Source organism: Podarcis bocagei (assembly GCF_964188305.1).
Source record: "Podarcis bocagei genome assembly, chromosome: 10".
Classification (NCBI taxonomy): domain Eukaryota; kingdom Metazoa; phylum Chordata; class Lepidosauria; order Squamata; family Lacertidae; genus Podarcis; species Podarcis bocagei.
Window position 1 is genome coordinate 8,656,167 of NC_138135.1, and position 15,645 is coordinate 8,671,811.

At 47.6% G+C, this 15,645-nt stretch overlaps 1 protein-coding gene across 1 annotated transcript in view; it reads right to left on the minus strand.

Moving 5' to 3' along the window:
- The window catches only part of LOC308596891 (uncharacterized protein), a 233,865-nt gene that overhangs the window by 45,140 nt on the left and 173,080 nt on the right, over positions 1 to 15,645 (minus strand). The window contains exons 74-81 of the mRNA XM_081212195.1: positions 14,190 to 14,261; positions 13,407 to 13,478; positions 11,973 to 12,008; positions 8,148 to 8,228; positions 5,947 to 6,000; positions 4,298 to 4,351; positions 2,774 to 2,836; positions 1,028 to 1,090 (exon numbers count right to left, since the gene is read on the minus strand). Of these exons, the coding sequence (XP_081068321.1) occupies positions 1,028 to 1,090; positions 2,774 to 2,836; positions 4,298 to 4,351; positions 5,947 to 6,000; positions 8,148 to 8,228; positions 11,973 to 12,008; positions 13,407 to 13,478; positions 14,190 to 14,261 (495 nt within the window). The remainder of the gene's footprint in view (positions 1 to 1,027; positions 1,091 to 2,773; positions 2,837 to 4,297; positions 4,352 to 5,946; positions 6,001 to 8,147; positions 8,229 to 11,972; positions 12,009 to 13,406; positions 13,479 to 14,189; positions 14,262 to 15,645) is intronic.

Here is a 15,645-nt window from a genome sequence, read left to right on the forward strand (position 1 = left end):
TCACCCACAACTTAACACCTACCTAGTGAGAACCTCGACTCTTTGCGAAGTCTGCCTTTTGAACAAGCGTTTCCATAATGAAAAAAGAAATTTTTGATTTTAACTGCAGGAAGGCCATGGTGGAAACAGCCTTTAACTTTGATTGTGTTTTTAATATTCTGTTGGGAGTCTGGCAGAGTGGCTGGGGCAACCCAGTCAGATGGGCGGCAAAGAAATACAACAACAACAACAGCAACCGCTTTCTAGATCTGGTTAGCATTTAGGCCTGCCTTGCCCAAACTGGTACATACCATGAGTAAAGGTAAAGGTAAAGGTAAAGGGACCCCTGACCATTAGGTCCAGTCGTGACCGACGTTGGGGTTGTGGTGCTCATCTCGCTTTATTGGCCGAGGGAGCCGGCGTACAGCTTCCGGGTCATGTGGCCAGCATGACTAAGCCGCTTCTGGCAAACCAGAGCAGCGCACGGAAACGCCATTTACCTTCCCGCCGGAGTAGTACCTATTTATCTACTTGCACTTTGACGTGCTTTTGAACTGCTAGGTTGGCAGGAGCAGGGACCGAGCAATGGGAGCTCACCCCGTCGCGGGGATTCGAACCGCCGACCTTCTGATCGGCAAGTCCTAGGCTTTGTGGTTTAACCCACAGTGCCACTGCATCCCATATACATACCATGAGTAGCGTTCCTCTAATGGGAGGCTAGGAAGCCTTAATAGTAGGTGGTAACTCTTTATGGTGACCGGGGATTTGAAGCATGGGTGTTAATCTCCCTCTCTTTTTCACATGCTTTTTGCTCCCTTCCGGAAGAAAGGGATGGGGCTTCCAGCACAGCAAGGGTTAAAGCTGCTGTTGCAAAACAAAGACCAAATGAGGCAAAGCCGCAAAGGAAATCTTCTTTGGAAAAGTTGGCATTTGCCTTGCAAAAAAAGGATAGCCATATTTGAGCATCAGGATATAACATTGTTAACCACGACTGATAGATGCTGGAGGACTAAATAACCTTTTGCAACATGATTTCAGCAGCACTGACCTTTTCTCCTTTTTGCCCCGAAGTTCCCTTGGGCCCGTCTGTGCCAGACTCTCCACGCTCACCCTAGGCAAAGCCCAAAGATCGCTGTAACCATTATGGAATAAACCCATGCAAGCAAACTGATAAACAGGGATGAGCAAGTGGGGCAGAACACCGCGGAAAGTTCCGTTTTTAAAAAGCGTGCATTGAAATCCTTAAAAGTTGTTCCTTCTATGGAAAAACACACCCAGAAGTGGGTTATGTGAAGAACAGAAGTACCGTATTTTTTGCTCTATGAGACTCACTTTTCCCTCCTAAAAAGTAAGGGAAAATGTGTGTGCGTCTTATGGAGCGAATGCAGCCTGCACAGCTATCCCAGAAGCCAGAACAGCAAGAGGGATTGATTGCTGCTTTCACTGCACAGCGATCCCTCTTGCTGTTCTGGCTTCTGAGATTCAGAATATTTTTTTCTTGTTTTCCTCCTCCAAAAATGAGGTGCGTCTTGTGGTCTGGTGCGTCTTATAGAGCGAAAAATACGGTAATTGGGGGGGGGGTGTTTAACCCTTGCCCACCCACCGCTTTTCTTCTGTGGCTCCCTGCTGCAAAATGACTTTTCCCTGCAAAATGACTCGTTTCCCTTCACAAACATGCGCCTGGAATTCTGCTAAGTCATGGGTCGGCAAACTAAGGCCCGGGGATCGGATCCAGCCCAATTGCCTTCTGGATCTGGCCCGCAGACTGTCCGGGAATCACCGCGTGGATCGGCGTGGGTATTCTGATCGTTCGGGCTGCACCATTTCCCCCCACACCACGGTGGCGCCTCCTCCCTCCCTCCCTCCTCCTGGCTTCTCCCTGCCCTGCCTAGAGGAGGAAGGGGGCTGGGCTTTGTTGAGCCACAGTTGGCTGAGCGCCATTTTAAGCAGCCCTTCTCCAGAGCCAGCCCTTTTGCGCCGCTCATCGTCCCTCTGCCGCCGCTGCCAGCCCCTGCCGTTTGCACGGCACAGGTAAGCAGCCACCAGTGCTTGTCTGGTGTTGTGGAGACGGGAGGAGAGAGTCAGTGGGGGGGATCCCCCAATATAGTCTGGCCCCCCACAAGGTCTGAGGGACAGTGGACCGGCCCCCTGTGGAGAACGTTTGCTGACTCCTGTGCTAAGTAGTAGTGGAAAAGAAGCTGGTTGGGAAAGGGTTAAGCATGCCTCCCCCAAGACACTTCTCTGCTTCCAAATGCCCTTTCCCAAAGCCTCTTCTCTCTAAGAGAACCAGCAGTCAACACGCACACACCTATGGGACCGCCTCTCCTGGTACGTCCCATGGAGGACCTTAAGGTCCACAAATAACAACACTTTGGAGGTCCCAAGTCGCAAGGTGGTTAGATTGGTCTCAACTAGGACCAGGGCCTTTTCAGTACTGGCCCCGACTTGGTGGAACGCTCTGTCACAAGAGACCAGGGCCCTGCAGGATTTGACATCTTTCTGCAGGGCCTTTGGCCGAGGCACAGTCTGACCCCCTCCTTTGGTAATCCTCATAGAACTCTAGCCCAATGGTTGCCATTAATTTGATTCTGAATTGATTTTAGAATGAATTGATTTTAGAATGCATTTTAATTAATTGATTGTGATTTTATGTAAACTGTGTTATTTTAACTGCCGCTAGCCACTCTGAGCCCGCCTTTGCCTGGGGAGGGTGGGATATAAATAAAATTTTATTATTATTATAGTCCACCCGGTAGCAGACAATTATTATTATTTTAAAAATAATAAACCTCACCTTGGGTCCCAGAAGTCCATCTACACCTGAGGTCCCTGGACTCCCAATGCCACCAATTTCCCCCTGTGCATAGTACGAGACACAGAGGAATTAGCCAGTCCTTTTTGCACACAAGTACAAGTGGTGTTTTTTTTGGGGGGGCGCTCTGTGTCTTCTAAATGTTTTGGCTCTTTATTACGTCACAAAATAGTGCTCCAACTTTTGAGGTCTCCAGGACTCTTCATCAGGCTAGATTGTAAACAGAGCAAATTGGGGTGGGGGTGGGGGGTGCTGGCTGACAGTGAAGCCATGGGATGATGTCTGTAATATTTAAGAGAACTTAATAATAATAAAAATCCCCCCCAAGCGACACATATTTGGGTATCTATTGGGGGAAGTGGAATGCAGATATTCAAGGCCTGTTAAGTATAATTGGTTTAATTGACACAGAAATGAAACATATATTGCTAAAAGTTTAATGTGGATTTTCCATAGCACTCTGAGCTTTTGCTGAGCTGATACTTAATTAACTGGTTGTTGTTCTCTGGTAGCTAACATGTGAGTGTTGTAACCTTAGACCATGCGATGAAGGTATTGGGTTGCAAATATCCATGTGGAGGGGAGCTGCTTTTGTGTCCTGTCCTGAGCCTGTGTTGGACAGTACAAGACATTAGATGACTATTGTCAGGGAACTGCCATCAGAGGCAAGAGGAGAGGTAAGACGCTCCAATGATGCAGGGGAGGGAACTAGCAAGGAGAGAGAGCTTCCACTGGGGAAGGAAATCCAGGGGACACCAGGGACAAAGGGGAGGCTGAGAGTACTGCGGAGGAGAGGCTCCGAGACTCTTCCAGTGAAATCAGCGGAGAGAGCACAGGACCTCCGCTTGGCACGCCCACGCTGCGCAGAAGGCTTCCGCGCAGAGAATCTAGGAGGAGACTTGGCGTCAAAGAGTTTCTATGTTGGAGGAAGTTTAGGAGACGCCCACTCACGGATTCTGCCAGTGACTAAGACAGTCGCGTCGTAAGGGCTGTCAAACCAGGGAAAGGTTTAGCTATACAACCAGCTTGGAGCAGTTTGCAGTTTACGCACAAGCAACCCCAATTCCCATTACAACTATTTTGGATTGTTTGATATTTCTGTTGTATTTTGAAGAGTTCTGCTAGTAAAATTTGAATAATATCTTTATGGGTCTGGACAAGGCTTCCTTTCCAAAAGGAGTCAGTTTTCATGCATCCAGTCGTGTCAAACTGCACAATATTAATATCTGCAATAGAGCCAACCCAAGACATTTCCCTAAAACCAACAACTTCAAATTAAACAACTAGCAATGTGCCGCCTTTTCATGACACACAAAATCTGCTGCCTGAGGCAGCCACTGCACTTTGCCTAAAGACAGGGGTGGCCTTTTAGGCATTAAGATAGGGCCACACTAGGTTCTTTGCAGGTTTCAGGTGAAACCTAGGACTGCTGGGAAGAAAAAAACATACAATGGTGGACCCTCCATTTAAATATATATATAGATTTTAATTTTAATTTTTTTTTACCTTGATTCCATCTGCTCCTGGAGGTCCTGTCCTTCCTGGCAACCCACGTAGACCCTGAGGACAAATTGTGACCAGGCAATGAAGACGTACAATGAGAGCAGACCCTCACCGTGAGGGATCTCAATCCAGTTATTATCTCTCAGTTTAACCTACCTCATGTGATGGCCTGGGATTCGGACTCGGAGGCTGAACCTGAGGGATCCCAGCCTGCACAGGATTCCCCGCCTCCAGAACCAGCTGAGCTGGGGCTGGGGCTTGAGCCTGAAGGGTCCTCACCTGTGCTGGATCCTCAGGTGCAGGCACCAGCTGAGTCTGCTCTGGCTCCTGAGGGGATGGAGGACCCATTGCCTGCAGGTGCTCCACTCTCAGCCCCGTCAGGGGAAGAGGAGGTTGCCTCTGGGTCCGGTAACCCTCCAGCCTCTCCTGAGCTGCAGAGGCTCAGGGCAGAGAGGCGGAGGGAACTAAGTTCTCGCAGGAGGAGTGCTCGCCTCCAGGCCAGGAGAGGTGAGTCACCTGTGGACCGGGGCCGCCCTATGCCTCGGGGCAGATAAAAGCCAGCCAGCCCCAGTCCCAAGTTGTGGGAGCAACACTGTTGGTATCCAGTTCCTGCCTGAGCTCCTGACCTGCTTTCCTGTCAGAGCTCCTGACCCGCCCTGCTTGCATGTCTGTTCCTGACTTGTCAAAGGCCTGGAAACGATGCCTTATGAGGAACGGCTAAGGGAGCTGGGCATGTTTAGCCTGGAGAAGAAGAGGTTAAGGGGTGACATGATAGCCATGTTCAAATATATAAAAGGATGTCACATAGAGGAGGGAGAAAGGTTGTTTTCTGCTGCTCCAGAGAAGCGGACACGGAGCAATGGATGCAAACTACAAGAAAGAAGATTCCACCTAAACATTAGGAAGAACTTCCTGACAGTAAGAGCTGTTTGACAGTGGAATTTGCTGCCAAGGAGTGTGGTGGAGTCTCCTTCTTTGGAGGTCTTTAAGCAGAGACTTGACAACCATATGTCAGGAGTGCTCTGATGGTGTTTCCTGCTTGGCAGGGGGTTGGACTCGATGGCCCTTGTGGTCTCTTCCAACTCTAGGATTCTATGATTCTATGATTCTATGACTTCACCCGACTCCCTGCCCTGAATCCAGCTTCAGCTACTACGGACTGTCTCCACGTTGCACCTTTGACCATGGACCGGACTTGGACCTCGCTTCTCGGGTAACCCATGGGACCAGCGCACCTCGCAGGATTGTTGTGAGCATAAAATGGCAGCGGGGGGGGGGCAATTATGTCTGCCCTCCCTTCCGTGCAGAAATAGAAGTCTAAAGTTTTATGCCATGGTTGATATTTTGTGATTATTTTGTTTACTACTTAACAGACATTTTGATGTTCATTTTACTGTTATCTTGAGCTTACTGTGCCCTGCCCTGGGTTCCTAGGGTGAATGACAGGTAAGAAATGCACCTACAGGACAGAAAAGTGAAGAAATAAAACAGCCAAGGGCATGTTGTGAAGATGGAGAAGAGGAATAAACAACGAGTTCATTATGAGGGGGGTGGGAAGTGAGAAGTCAGGCCCCCTGAGTTGCAAGCAGGGCAGGACATGGTGATAAGCGCAGCAAAACTCCCATTTCCCCCTAGATGTGTTCACACTGTACCTTTGAACCTTTCCTTCCAATGTCACCAGATAGACCAGGATCGCCTTCTCCCCCCTGAATGGAGAGAATAAATATCAATCAATCAATCTTTATTACGGTCCAGAGACCCAACAAATCGTTACAAAGCAATGCACAATTCAGACAGCCTACCGCAAAATATCTACGATCTCTGCTGCAGGTACCCAACTGTGTCCCCAACTCCATACTGCTGTTAGAAGCTGGGGAATGCCCAATTTCAACTAAAGCGTGGTGGGCTGCCCTAAAACATTGGCTCAGGATTTCGGTGTTTGATCTAGGGAAGGGTTTGTACCAACACCTGACCAATGAGGAGTTTGTCCGCAAATGGCAGAAAACCATGGCTAGAAAAGCCACCTCTATTGGTCTGTCACCCCCCACCAACTTTATTACCTGGGTTAGGAAGGCGCCCTAAAAACGTTAAAGTAAAGATTATGGGATAATACACACAGTGATTTGCGATCTCGATCGCAGTCTGTAGTCCGTTGGCAGTAGGAGTACAATATGGGCATGTCTTTAAGTTAACACCTTACATTAAAAACCTGGCGGTACCAAATTATCGAAGGTTATTCACTAAGGCCAGACTAAACATCTTTCCTTCTGCAGTGTTGGATGGCAGGTTGAGAGGAGTTCCCTGCCAGGACAGACTTTGCTCGTGTGCTCAAGAATAAATATAGGTTGTAAACCACAAAGAAGAAGAAGAGTTTGGATTTGATATCCCGCTTTATCACTACCCGAAGGAGTCTCAAAGCGGTTAACAATCTCCTTTCCCTTTCTCCCCCACAACAAACACTCTGTGAGGTGAGTGGGGCTGAGAGACTTCAAAGAAGTGTGACTGGCCCAAGGTCACCCAGCAGCTGCATGTGGAGGAGCGGAGACGCGAACTCGGTTCCCCAGATTACGAGACTACCGCTCTTAACCACTACACCACACTGGCTGAAGTTTGCAGGGCAAATTCTCAAAATGCAGTACTCCTAATGGAATCACGCTCAGCTTCAGAAACAGCTGTTGACCCCTGCAAATCACCAACTTCTTCATTCTTGTGTACAGTAATGACTTTCTCTTAATGCCAGAATGCTAGGATAGGGCACAACACAAACACATCCCTGGATTCAGTAACTGTAGATCTGCATCGCCTAGATGGGTGCCATGGCACCAAGACATGCCTCCGCCGGCCAATTTCTTGCTCACAGAATGACCTGGAGGTTTGCTGCGAGAAATAGCCAGGAGACAGTGAGGCAAATCACCTCTTCGGGGGGGGGGGGGAGTTAGTGAGTGGGGAAGACCTTGCCATTTCTCATTTGCCCGGGCCAGTTGGCACAAATATTTTTATTTCTTTATAATTCCTTTAACAAATATATATATATACTGCTTGATTGTAATGAAGCTGCCTAGCGGTTTACAAAACAACAACAGCAAGGCATTAAAACGATCAATAAAAGACTGTGAAAAGCAGGCGTTCGTTCAAAAGACAATTAAAAGCATCAGCTGGAGAAAAAAAGACATGTGCTTTGATCTCAGCTTTGGGATAGGCTTGCCGAAATTAAAATGTTTTAAGCAGGTGCCATAAAAAACACAAGCATGGAGTTGCTGTCCTACTAAAAGACTGGCTACTTACAACTGTGGAAAATAGTCTTGTCTGACACCCATAAGAGTGCCGGTTCTGCAGATTGAAGCCATGGGGGTAAGGTGATCTTGAAACACACACATTTCAAGCTCTCCATTATCCAGTCGCATAGGAATGCGGGTGGTGCTGTGGCTAAACCACTGAGCCCCTTGGGCTTGCCGATCAGAAGGTCGGCAGTTCGACTCCCCGCAACTGAGTGAGCTCCCGTTGTCCCAGCTCCTGCCAACCTAGCAGTTCTAAAGCACACCAGTGCAAGTAGATAAATAGGTACTGTTGTGGCAGGAAGGTAAACAGCGTTTCTGTGCACTCTGGTTTCTGTCACGGTGTTCTGTTGCGCCAGAAGCGGTTTAGTCATGCTGGCCACGTGACCCGGAAAGCTGTCTCTGGACAAACACCGGCTCCCTCGGCCTGAATGCGAGATGAGCGCCGCAGCCCCATAGTCGCCTTTGACTGGACTTAACTGTCCAGGGGTCCTTTACCCCTTACCTTTCACCTATCCAGTCACATGAACAGCAGGGGATGTTAGGAAGGAAGGGGAAATCCATGTAAAAATGCTCACCGGTTCCCCTTTCTGGCCCTGCAGGCCTCTGTCTCCTTTTGCCCCTTTCATACCATTCTTCCCATCGAGCCCAGCGGTTCCCTGAAATGAAATAATACACAGTTGCTTCCTGCTGTGTGCCTGGGGGAGCGAGAAAATTATGAATGGCTCTAGATAGGCGAGAGTTTCTCAGCATTCCGTCCCCATGTCTGAATGTTCCATTCCAGACTCCCAACATTCTAAAAGCGAGCAGGTTGCACAGCTCAGGATGGGGCCAGGGAGGATATAAGGTTTATTTACCCATATATACAACCCGAGCCTGCAATGGAGGGGTTCACAACTTCAGCACCCCAAAAAAGTCTTGTATCTCCCATTTTTTCTTGGAAACAGAAATCAGCCGAGGCTCTGACCCTCTCTCCAGCTTGCTGCTTTTACCAGAGTGCAACCTGTAGCCTCCAAGTCACATGCTGGCCAACTCTCAACTCTGGCTTTTGTTCTCACTTTCTCAGAGCTGGAGGAGGGGCCCCACCCATTTGCCACCTGGCTTTCTTAATGGGCTGTTACCTTTCCTTTGTTTTCTTAATGGCTCATCTCCCAGGCAATTTACCTCATTCGGAAACTGGCCTGGCTAATATTTTAACATTTGCCTTGGTTAAATCCTAACTCCCTGCTGGACCCAGGAATTTAAGGGAGTCTAGGGAGTCGCAAGCGCATAAAAATATGTATTAAATTCCCAGTTGCAAAGTGCTGTCTTTCTCTCATACACATACAAAACCAGGCGAGCAGCAGAAGATAATAGATAGGGGGGTGGGAGGGGAAATGTAGCACTGAAATTTGATGGGGCAATGGAGTGGTTAGCAACAGACGTCTCTTTGATAGCTCATCTCCCTTCTTTGGTATTAAAAATTCTATTACATCTGGCTTTGTATCTGCTAGAGAGGTAATGATTGAAAAGGGTTTCGCAGAGAATGAAAGATGCTTCCTGTACATGAGTCGTCTCCCCGAGATGGATTGCCCTGTGAATCAACAACACTTAATGGCTCACATCAATTTTCAGCCATTTGTTGGATGAGAAATATATATTCAGTGCGTTCTGTTTTTTAATATTATTATTTTTTATATAAAAAAAGCAGAACCGTGTAACATCTTTTTTTATTCAAATACTGCATCAAAGGAAAGAAGAGTTCCGGTGAGTCATCCCCTGCAATTTGAGGCAAAGCTGGCAAAAGCCACTTGTAGTAACTGGAACCTGTTGTCTTTGTCCATGGAATTTTCTTGGCAGGGATACTGGAGTGGCTTGCCGGTTCCTGCTCCAGGAAGTGAGAGCTGGACCATAAAGAAGGCTGATGGCCGAAGAACGGATGCTTTTGAATTCTGGTGCTGGAGGAGACTCTTGGGAGTCCCATGGACTGCAAGAAGATCAAACCTCTCCATTCTGAAGGAAATCAGCCCTGAGTGCTCACTGGAAGGACAGATCCTGAAGCTGAGGCTCCAAGACTTTGGCCTCTGTCTCTGGTTTCCATGTTGCAATACATAGATGGTCTAGAAATTGTTGGCAGAGATCACCATACATTTTACATTTAAGGACCATGTGAGCTAGAGTTTCCACCAGGTGGGCATCGCATGGGCAGATCCAGTCTCATTCTGCCAAACCCGCAAACCTACCCCAAAGAAGGTTAGAAGGATTAGAATTGAACCTAGCCAGCAAAAAGGCCCTTCTTTCTTCCGGATTAAACAAAAATTGTAAATAATTAAGATTAAATTCCTGTGCCCAAGAGAGTTGAAAATAAAGAGGGGAGCATGTTTTTCCCCACAGCTGAGATTAATTCCTGGTGATCTATGTCCCACAGCCTAGTTTTTAACATGGTCTTAGCGACTGGGAAAACCACAGCACCCAGGAGATCCTCTGAAAGCCCGAGTTGGGAAGCCATGTGGCTGAGCTGCCTGGGGGCAAATGGGAGTCATAGTCCAAATCATGCTTAATACTAACCCATTCTCCCCCTCCCCTGCCGCCGCTGCAATACTTCACTGCCTGTTCCTGCTTCATTTATCACTTAGCATTTTCTACTTCAAGCACTTGATCAATAATTCCTGTTTTATAATGACTGCTATAGAAGCTTTTAATATCGTGCTTTTGTTTGCTCTCGGAAGATTTGCAACGTAAATGTCGGCGAATCGATGGTAGCAGCTGTTCCCTGGACCCTGGCAAGGGGGTGTATCTCTGGTTCCTTTCCTGCTACAACAAACATCTTTTCCTTTGCTCTCCTTTCCATCGCTTCTCTAAGCTGCTAGTTTCATTAGTGGTGACTTGTGCAGAGTGGGAGTGGTAGGGCAGCAGGAGGGGAGACTGCCAGAAGGTGGCGCCGGACCCACTGACAAGTAGTGGGCAGCACAGTAGGGGCTGGCTGAGGGCAGATCTGGTGGGCCGCTGCTTCATTTATCCTAATGAAGCAGCCTCCCTTGCTGTAAACACAATTCAGTTGGCATCTGTGTGTCCGAAGAAGAAATGGAGTGCGCCTCCAAGGGTGAAGCCAAACTGCTGCTCCAGCAGCGTCGAAGTGACCTCCCTGGGGTGCAAGCCTGGGAGTCCTGGGCTGCCCAGATGACAAGACCCTCTTCTTGGCCTCTCTGATGTGGTCCAAAGGAAAGCGGAACAAGACGTTTGGCACCGGTCTGACTGCAGGAGTTGCCAGAAGGAGGCATACAAGGCACCATCCACCCGCCTTGGGGACTCCAAATTTGTGTAGGGTGTACTCCTCAGCCTTTTCTTCTCCTGAAGAAGGCAGCAGAGGTTGAGGACCAGAGCTTTCCTTCTCCAAGACGGGCTACTTCCCCAAGTTGACAAGCCCCATCTACCCCTCTGCAGCTGTGTAGAGCAGGCATAGGCAAACTCGGCCCTCCAGATGTTTTGAGACTACAATTCCCATCTTCCCTGACCACTGGTCCTGTTAGCTAGGGATGATGGGAGTTGTAGTCCCAAAACATCTGGAGGGCTGAGTTTGCCTATGCCTGGTGTAGAGGCTTCATAATTCAGTAAGCTTCCTTGTACTGAGGCAAACCAACAGTCCATCTAGACACCAATGTTGTTGACACCATCTGCAGCAGCAGCAGGAGTCTCTCCCAGCCCACCTGGAGCTGCTGGAGACTGAACAGAGACCTTCTGTGTGAAAACATCTCCAGCTCAACCAGGCATGGCCAAACTTGGCCCTCCAGCCGTTTTGGGACTACAATTCCTATCATCTCTGACCACTGGTCCTGTTAGCTAGGGATGGTGGGAGTTGTAGACCCCAAAACACAAGTAAGCACATTTACACGACCGGTTCCACCTGCAGCACTTGCGCAGGCGCAAGTTTTGTGCATAGACCGGGTATCCAGTTACTCCCATAATAAGCAAAGGTGCCTTGCAAAACTCTGCTGTTTCAGAGAAGCTTTGTAGATGCAGCTGCCATTTTTTTATTCTAGAGTCTTATTGGTTTTAATCTTTGGTTGCATGGCTTTATTTTTAAAAAAATACTCTAAGTTCATCATGGCAAGAGAGCGGCTGCAGTCTGAAACAGACAGTGGGCACCGTGTTGGCTTCTGCCATGCTTGTCTGTTCCAAGGTGTGCTCCAGTTACTGTTGTTTAGTCCCATAAACACGTAAAATGATATTATTATTATTAATAATAATAATAATAATAATAACAACAACAACTACAGCATGTTCGACGAGTGCTGCATGGTGCGTTTCGCTCTGTCTACAACCTAATGGTCCCACCGCTGGAGACAGGACACTGGGTTTAGGCAGACCATTCATTCAATCCAGTCAAAGCGAAAAAACCCCCACAGAGGGGAATTCTGACTTACAGCAAATCCCGGCAGTCCTGGTTCTCCCAGCTCACCCTGCCAGGGAAGTAAAGACAAAAATCAACACTTGGAAATGGCACTGAGCACATTCTACAGCTGCTCACCTGAGGGATTTTGATGAAAGCTCCTAGACTATTCCTAAACTCATGCTAATTAGACTGCAGGTAGCATTTTCTTACTCCCAGGCAAGGAGGTATGGACTGTTATTTTCATTTTCTCTCATTTTCTCATCTTAAATTCAGTTCTCCCCATTTCAAAATCAATTTGCAGTTGTTTTTTTAAAAAAGTCTTTATTAATATACATCAGCAAGTTAATGCAAATTTCTTCTAAAATGCACATTTTTGTATGCCATTTTCCCAACACACCCATTTTTGCAAGCGATTTCCTCCGAATACTATACATTACGTTCACTAATATTTTTATATACTTTCCCTTGATATGCATTTCTGCACACATCATTTGGATGGAATATTGCGCTGCCAAATATGTAGAAGCATGCATTTCAAAAGACAGCTGTGATTCAGTTCACATAGTGTGTCAGAAAGTGTCAATCCGGTAGGTTTGCAGACTGATCCAAATTTCTTTCCCATCCCTTCTCACAGGAGCAACCTGGACTGGGCAACTATTTCAACCCCTTCACAGCACAACCCTCCTTTTAAAGGACACATTGGAACAGGATTTTGCTTCGGTGCTTCTTGGCCAATCAGGCATGAATCCCCAGGATTATTGGCGCTTGCCCCAGCCAATGGGGAAATGAGCTTTGCAGCTGGCCCACCCTTCCCAGGGTCCCCCCCCCCCATGACTGAAAGCAAGCAGGGCAGGAAAGGAATCAGCTATTTATTAGGTTGGAGGTCTTCCCAGTTAGATGGACTCTTATCAGATTGTTGGTGCATTAACTGTTAAGATGGATGGAGGTACTCGGAAAATAAGAGCAGGGGTGGTACAGCAATTTGGGGAGCAGTTTTAATTTATATTAATTCGATTTATCGTAATTTGTGTTCCTATGTTCTGTGGGCAATTTGGTACCAAGTTGCATCCTAAAAAAAGGGATGGGAGGGAGCGGTTCTCAACCTGTGGGTCCTGAGATGTTGTTGGACTACAACTCCCATCATCCCTGAGCTCTGGCCTTGCTAGCTAGGGGTGATGGGAGTTGTAGTTCAACAACATCTGGGGACCCACAGGTTGAGAAAGGCTGGATGAAGAGATGGTTCTTCATCACACACATGATTATTTGGAAGCTGGGTTCTCTCTTGCACCGAAAGAGAACATTTGCCTGTTCCTAACTTTGACATTCATTCCCTGTGTTTCTTTGGTCAAGCCATACAAGATATCTGGAGGACCGTTTGATGTGAGGCTGTTGCTTTGTTGGCACAGAGGTTAATTCACCCCAACCCCAGGCTACATGTGTGAACACGGGAGCCATTCGGACTGACCTTCTGCCCCACTGGGCCTCTTGTGCCAAACAGACCCATGATTCCTTTCGCCCCGGCTTCTCCTTTCACTCCCTGAAATGAGAAAAAATACACTGAATGATCACGCAGAGAAAGATACCTTGCAATACTCTTTCACCCAGGCTAGTGCCCAAAGTTATTAATTTATAAAATTATTTTCCATCCTTTTTGTTATGTACTGAAGTTCTCACCCTGGGCCAGCAGGGGGATACTGTAGATAGTTATGCAAATAAGGGATCGAAAGTGACGTTCAGTGATTGGATAGTTTTAGAAAGTTGCTACAGTAACATTGTACTGGAGCTCTATATAAGCAGGTTGGCTGAACCCTTCAGTTCAGTTCTGTTCTGGCCTGTTAATAAACAAGAGCTGTTTGAAGAATCGCTGTGTCGTCTGATATGTTCACCCACAACTTAACAATTTTGATTTGGGTGTCCAAAGTTGCAGGTTCAGCGAGGATGAGGGAGGACTTTTAAGCAAACTGCGAGGAAATCAAGTATTTATCTGGTTTTGGATTGGGTTTTTTTGCCCAAGTCAGAAATTGTTCAGCAACAGGTCATGAGGTTGGTTATGAATGCTCCATGGAAATGTGCAGTCCATGAGCTATTGACATACAGGGCACAATTTAAGGAAACCCACAAGACGTTTTATGTAGTAAAATGGATATTGGCAAGAAGGATAGTCAATTGCAATCTTCTACCACAACCACTGAGTTTTAAAGACAGAGAGAGCTGTTACAGTTAAGGAAATCAACAAAACCAAAGGAACCTTTTCTCCTGCTGGTCCATCTTCTCCTTTCTCGCCCTTGTCACCATCAAATCCTGGAGGGCCTCTTTCACCCTAAATAGCAGCAGAGTCAAAACTCTTTTTTCCAAATAAAAAGTCTTTATATTTATTAATGATATATATATGAGCTCCATTAGGATGACCATGGTTATGATGGCCATGGTTACATCTGCATTCCATAACCTCTCCTGTCTTGCTGACTTCTCCTAATTCATATCCTCTGGGGCTGCCCAACCTGGTAGGCTAAACCATGGCTTCACCATATCTTGGGATCTTAACCAGGGTCAGAACAGTAAATCACAGTTGGAAATAACCATGGTTGAGCACCATATCTACATCAAATGAAGGTAGAGAAGAAGAAGAAGAAAATGTTTATTCGGCTTTACACCCATCATAAAGCACAACACAACAAAACAAATCAAATAAAACAGTGGACTCGTACAAGCCATCAGTAATATAACACAATTCACAGCTCACAAGGACAGATATTAGCAATTCAAAAGAAAAATTTAAGATTAAGATTTAGGCACTACGCTAAAATCAATATCTGATGTCATTGTAGAAAGTTCTTATAACTATCAATAATCGGCTAACATTCCATTCCGTCTCTTGTACGAGAGGACGGCTGTTAGGAATTTAGCAACCTGTAGGGTAATATAAGGATCCATATCTTGAAGAACCCAGGCAAGCTGTAGGTCTACTGGCTTGTCAGCCATAGGCTGAATTATGGAGTTTAGTATACTAGCACGAGCTGAACTGTACATAGGGCAGATAAACATGACATGCTGTAGAGCAGTGTTTCCCAACCGGTGTTCCGCGGCACACTAGTGTGCCGTGAGACGTCGGCTGGTGTGCCGTGGGAGGGAGGCGGGCGAGGCGGGCGGTGAGAGGCGGCGGCGGCGAGGATCCGCGTCGAGCCGGGGGCGGCTCCGCGGTGGTGGTGCCGAGCGGCGGGGCAGCGCGTGCAAAAGGGAGGAGCGCGAGACAGCGGAGGAGAAGGGGCCGGCATGTCCGGGCAGCAGCAGCAACAACAGCAGCAGCAACTCCCGCCGCTGCCCCCTCCTCCGCCCGCTATCGCCGCCACCACCACAACAGCCGCCGCCGCCTCAGCTGCCGCCGTCCCTCAGTCCCTCGCTCTGCTGCCTCCTCCCCCCCCCACCCCCAAAGCTTGGAGGTTCCCCGGCAAGGGGGAGGAAAAAAATTAAAAACTTTCACTTTCGTGCGTCCCTCCCGGCGTGACGCTGCGCGCTGACGTCACAGGGCTGTAATGGTGGTGTGCCGCGAGATTTTTTTCATTAAACAGGTGTGCCGTTGCCCAAAAAAGGTTGGGATACACTGCTGTAGAGATTCAGATGTTTTCATATCACAAGCACACATTGAAGGGACTTGGCCCTTAGTGAATCTATGTCTCAGGACATTTGTTGGAAAAACATTGAAC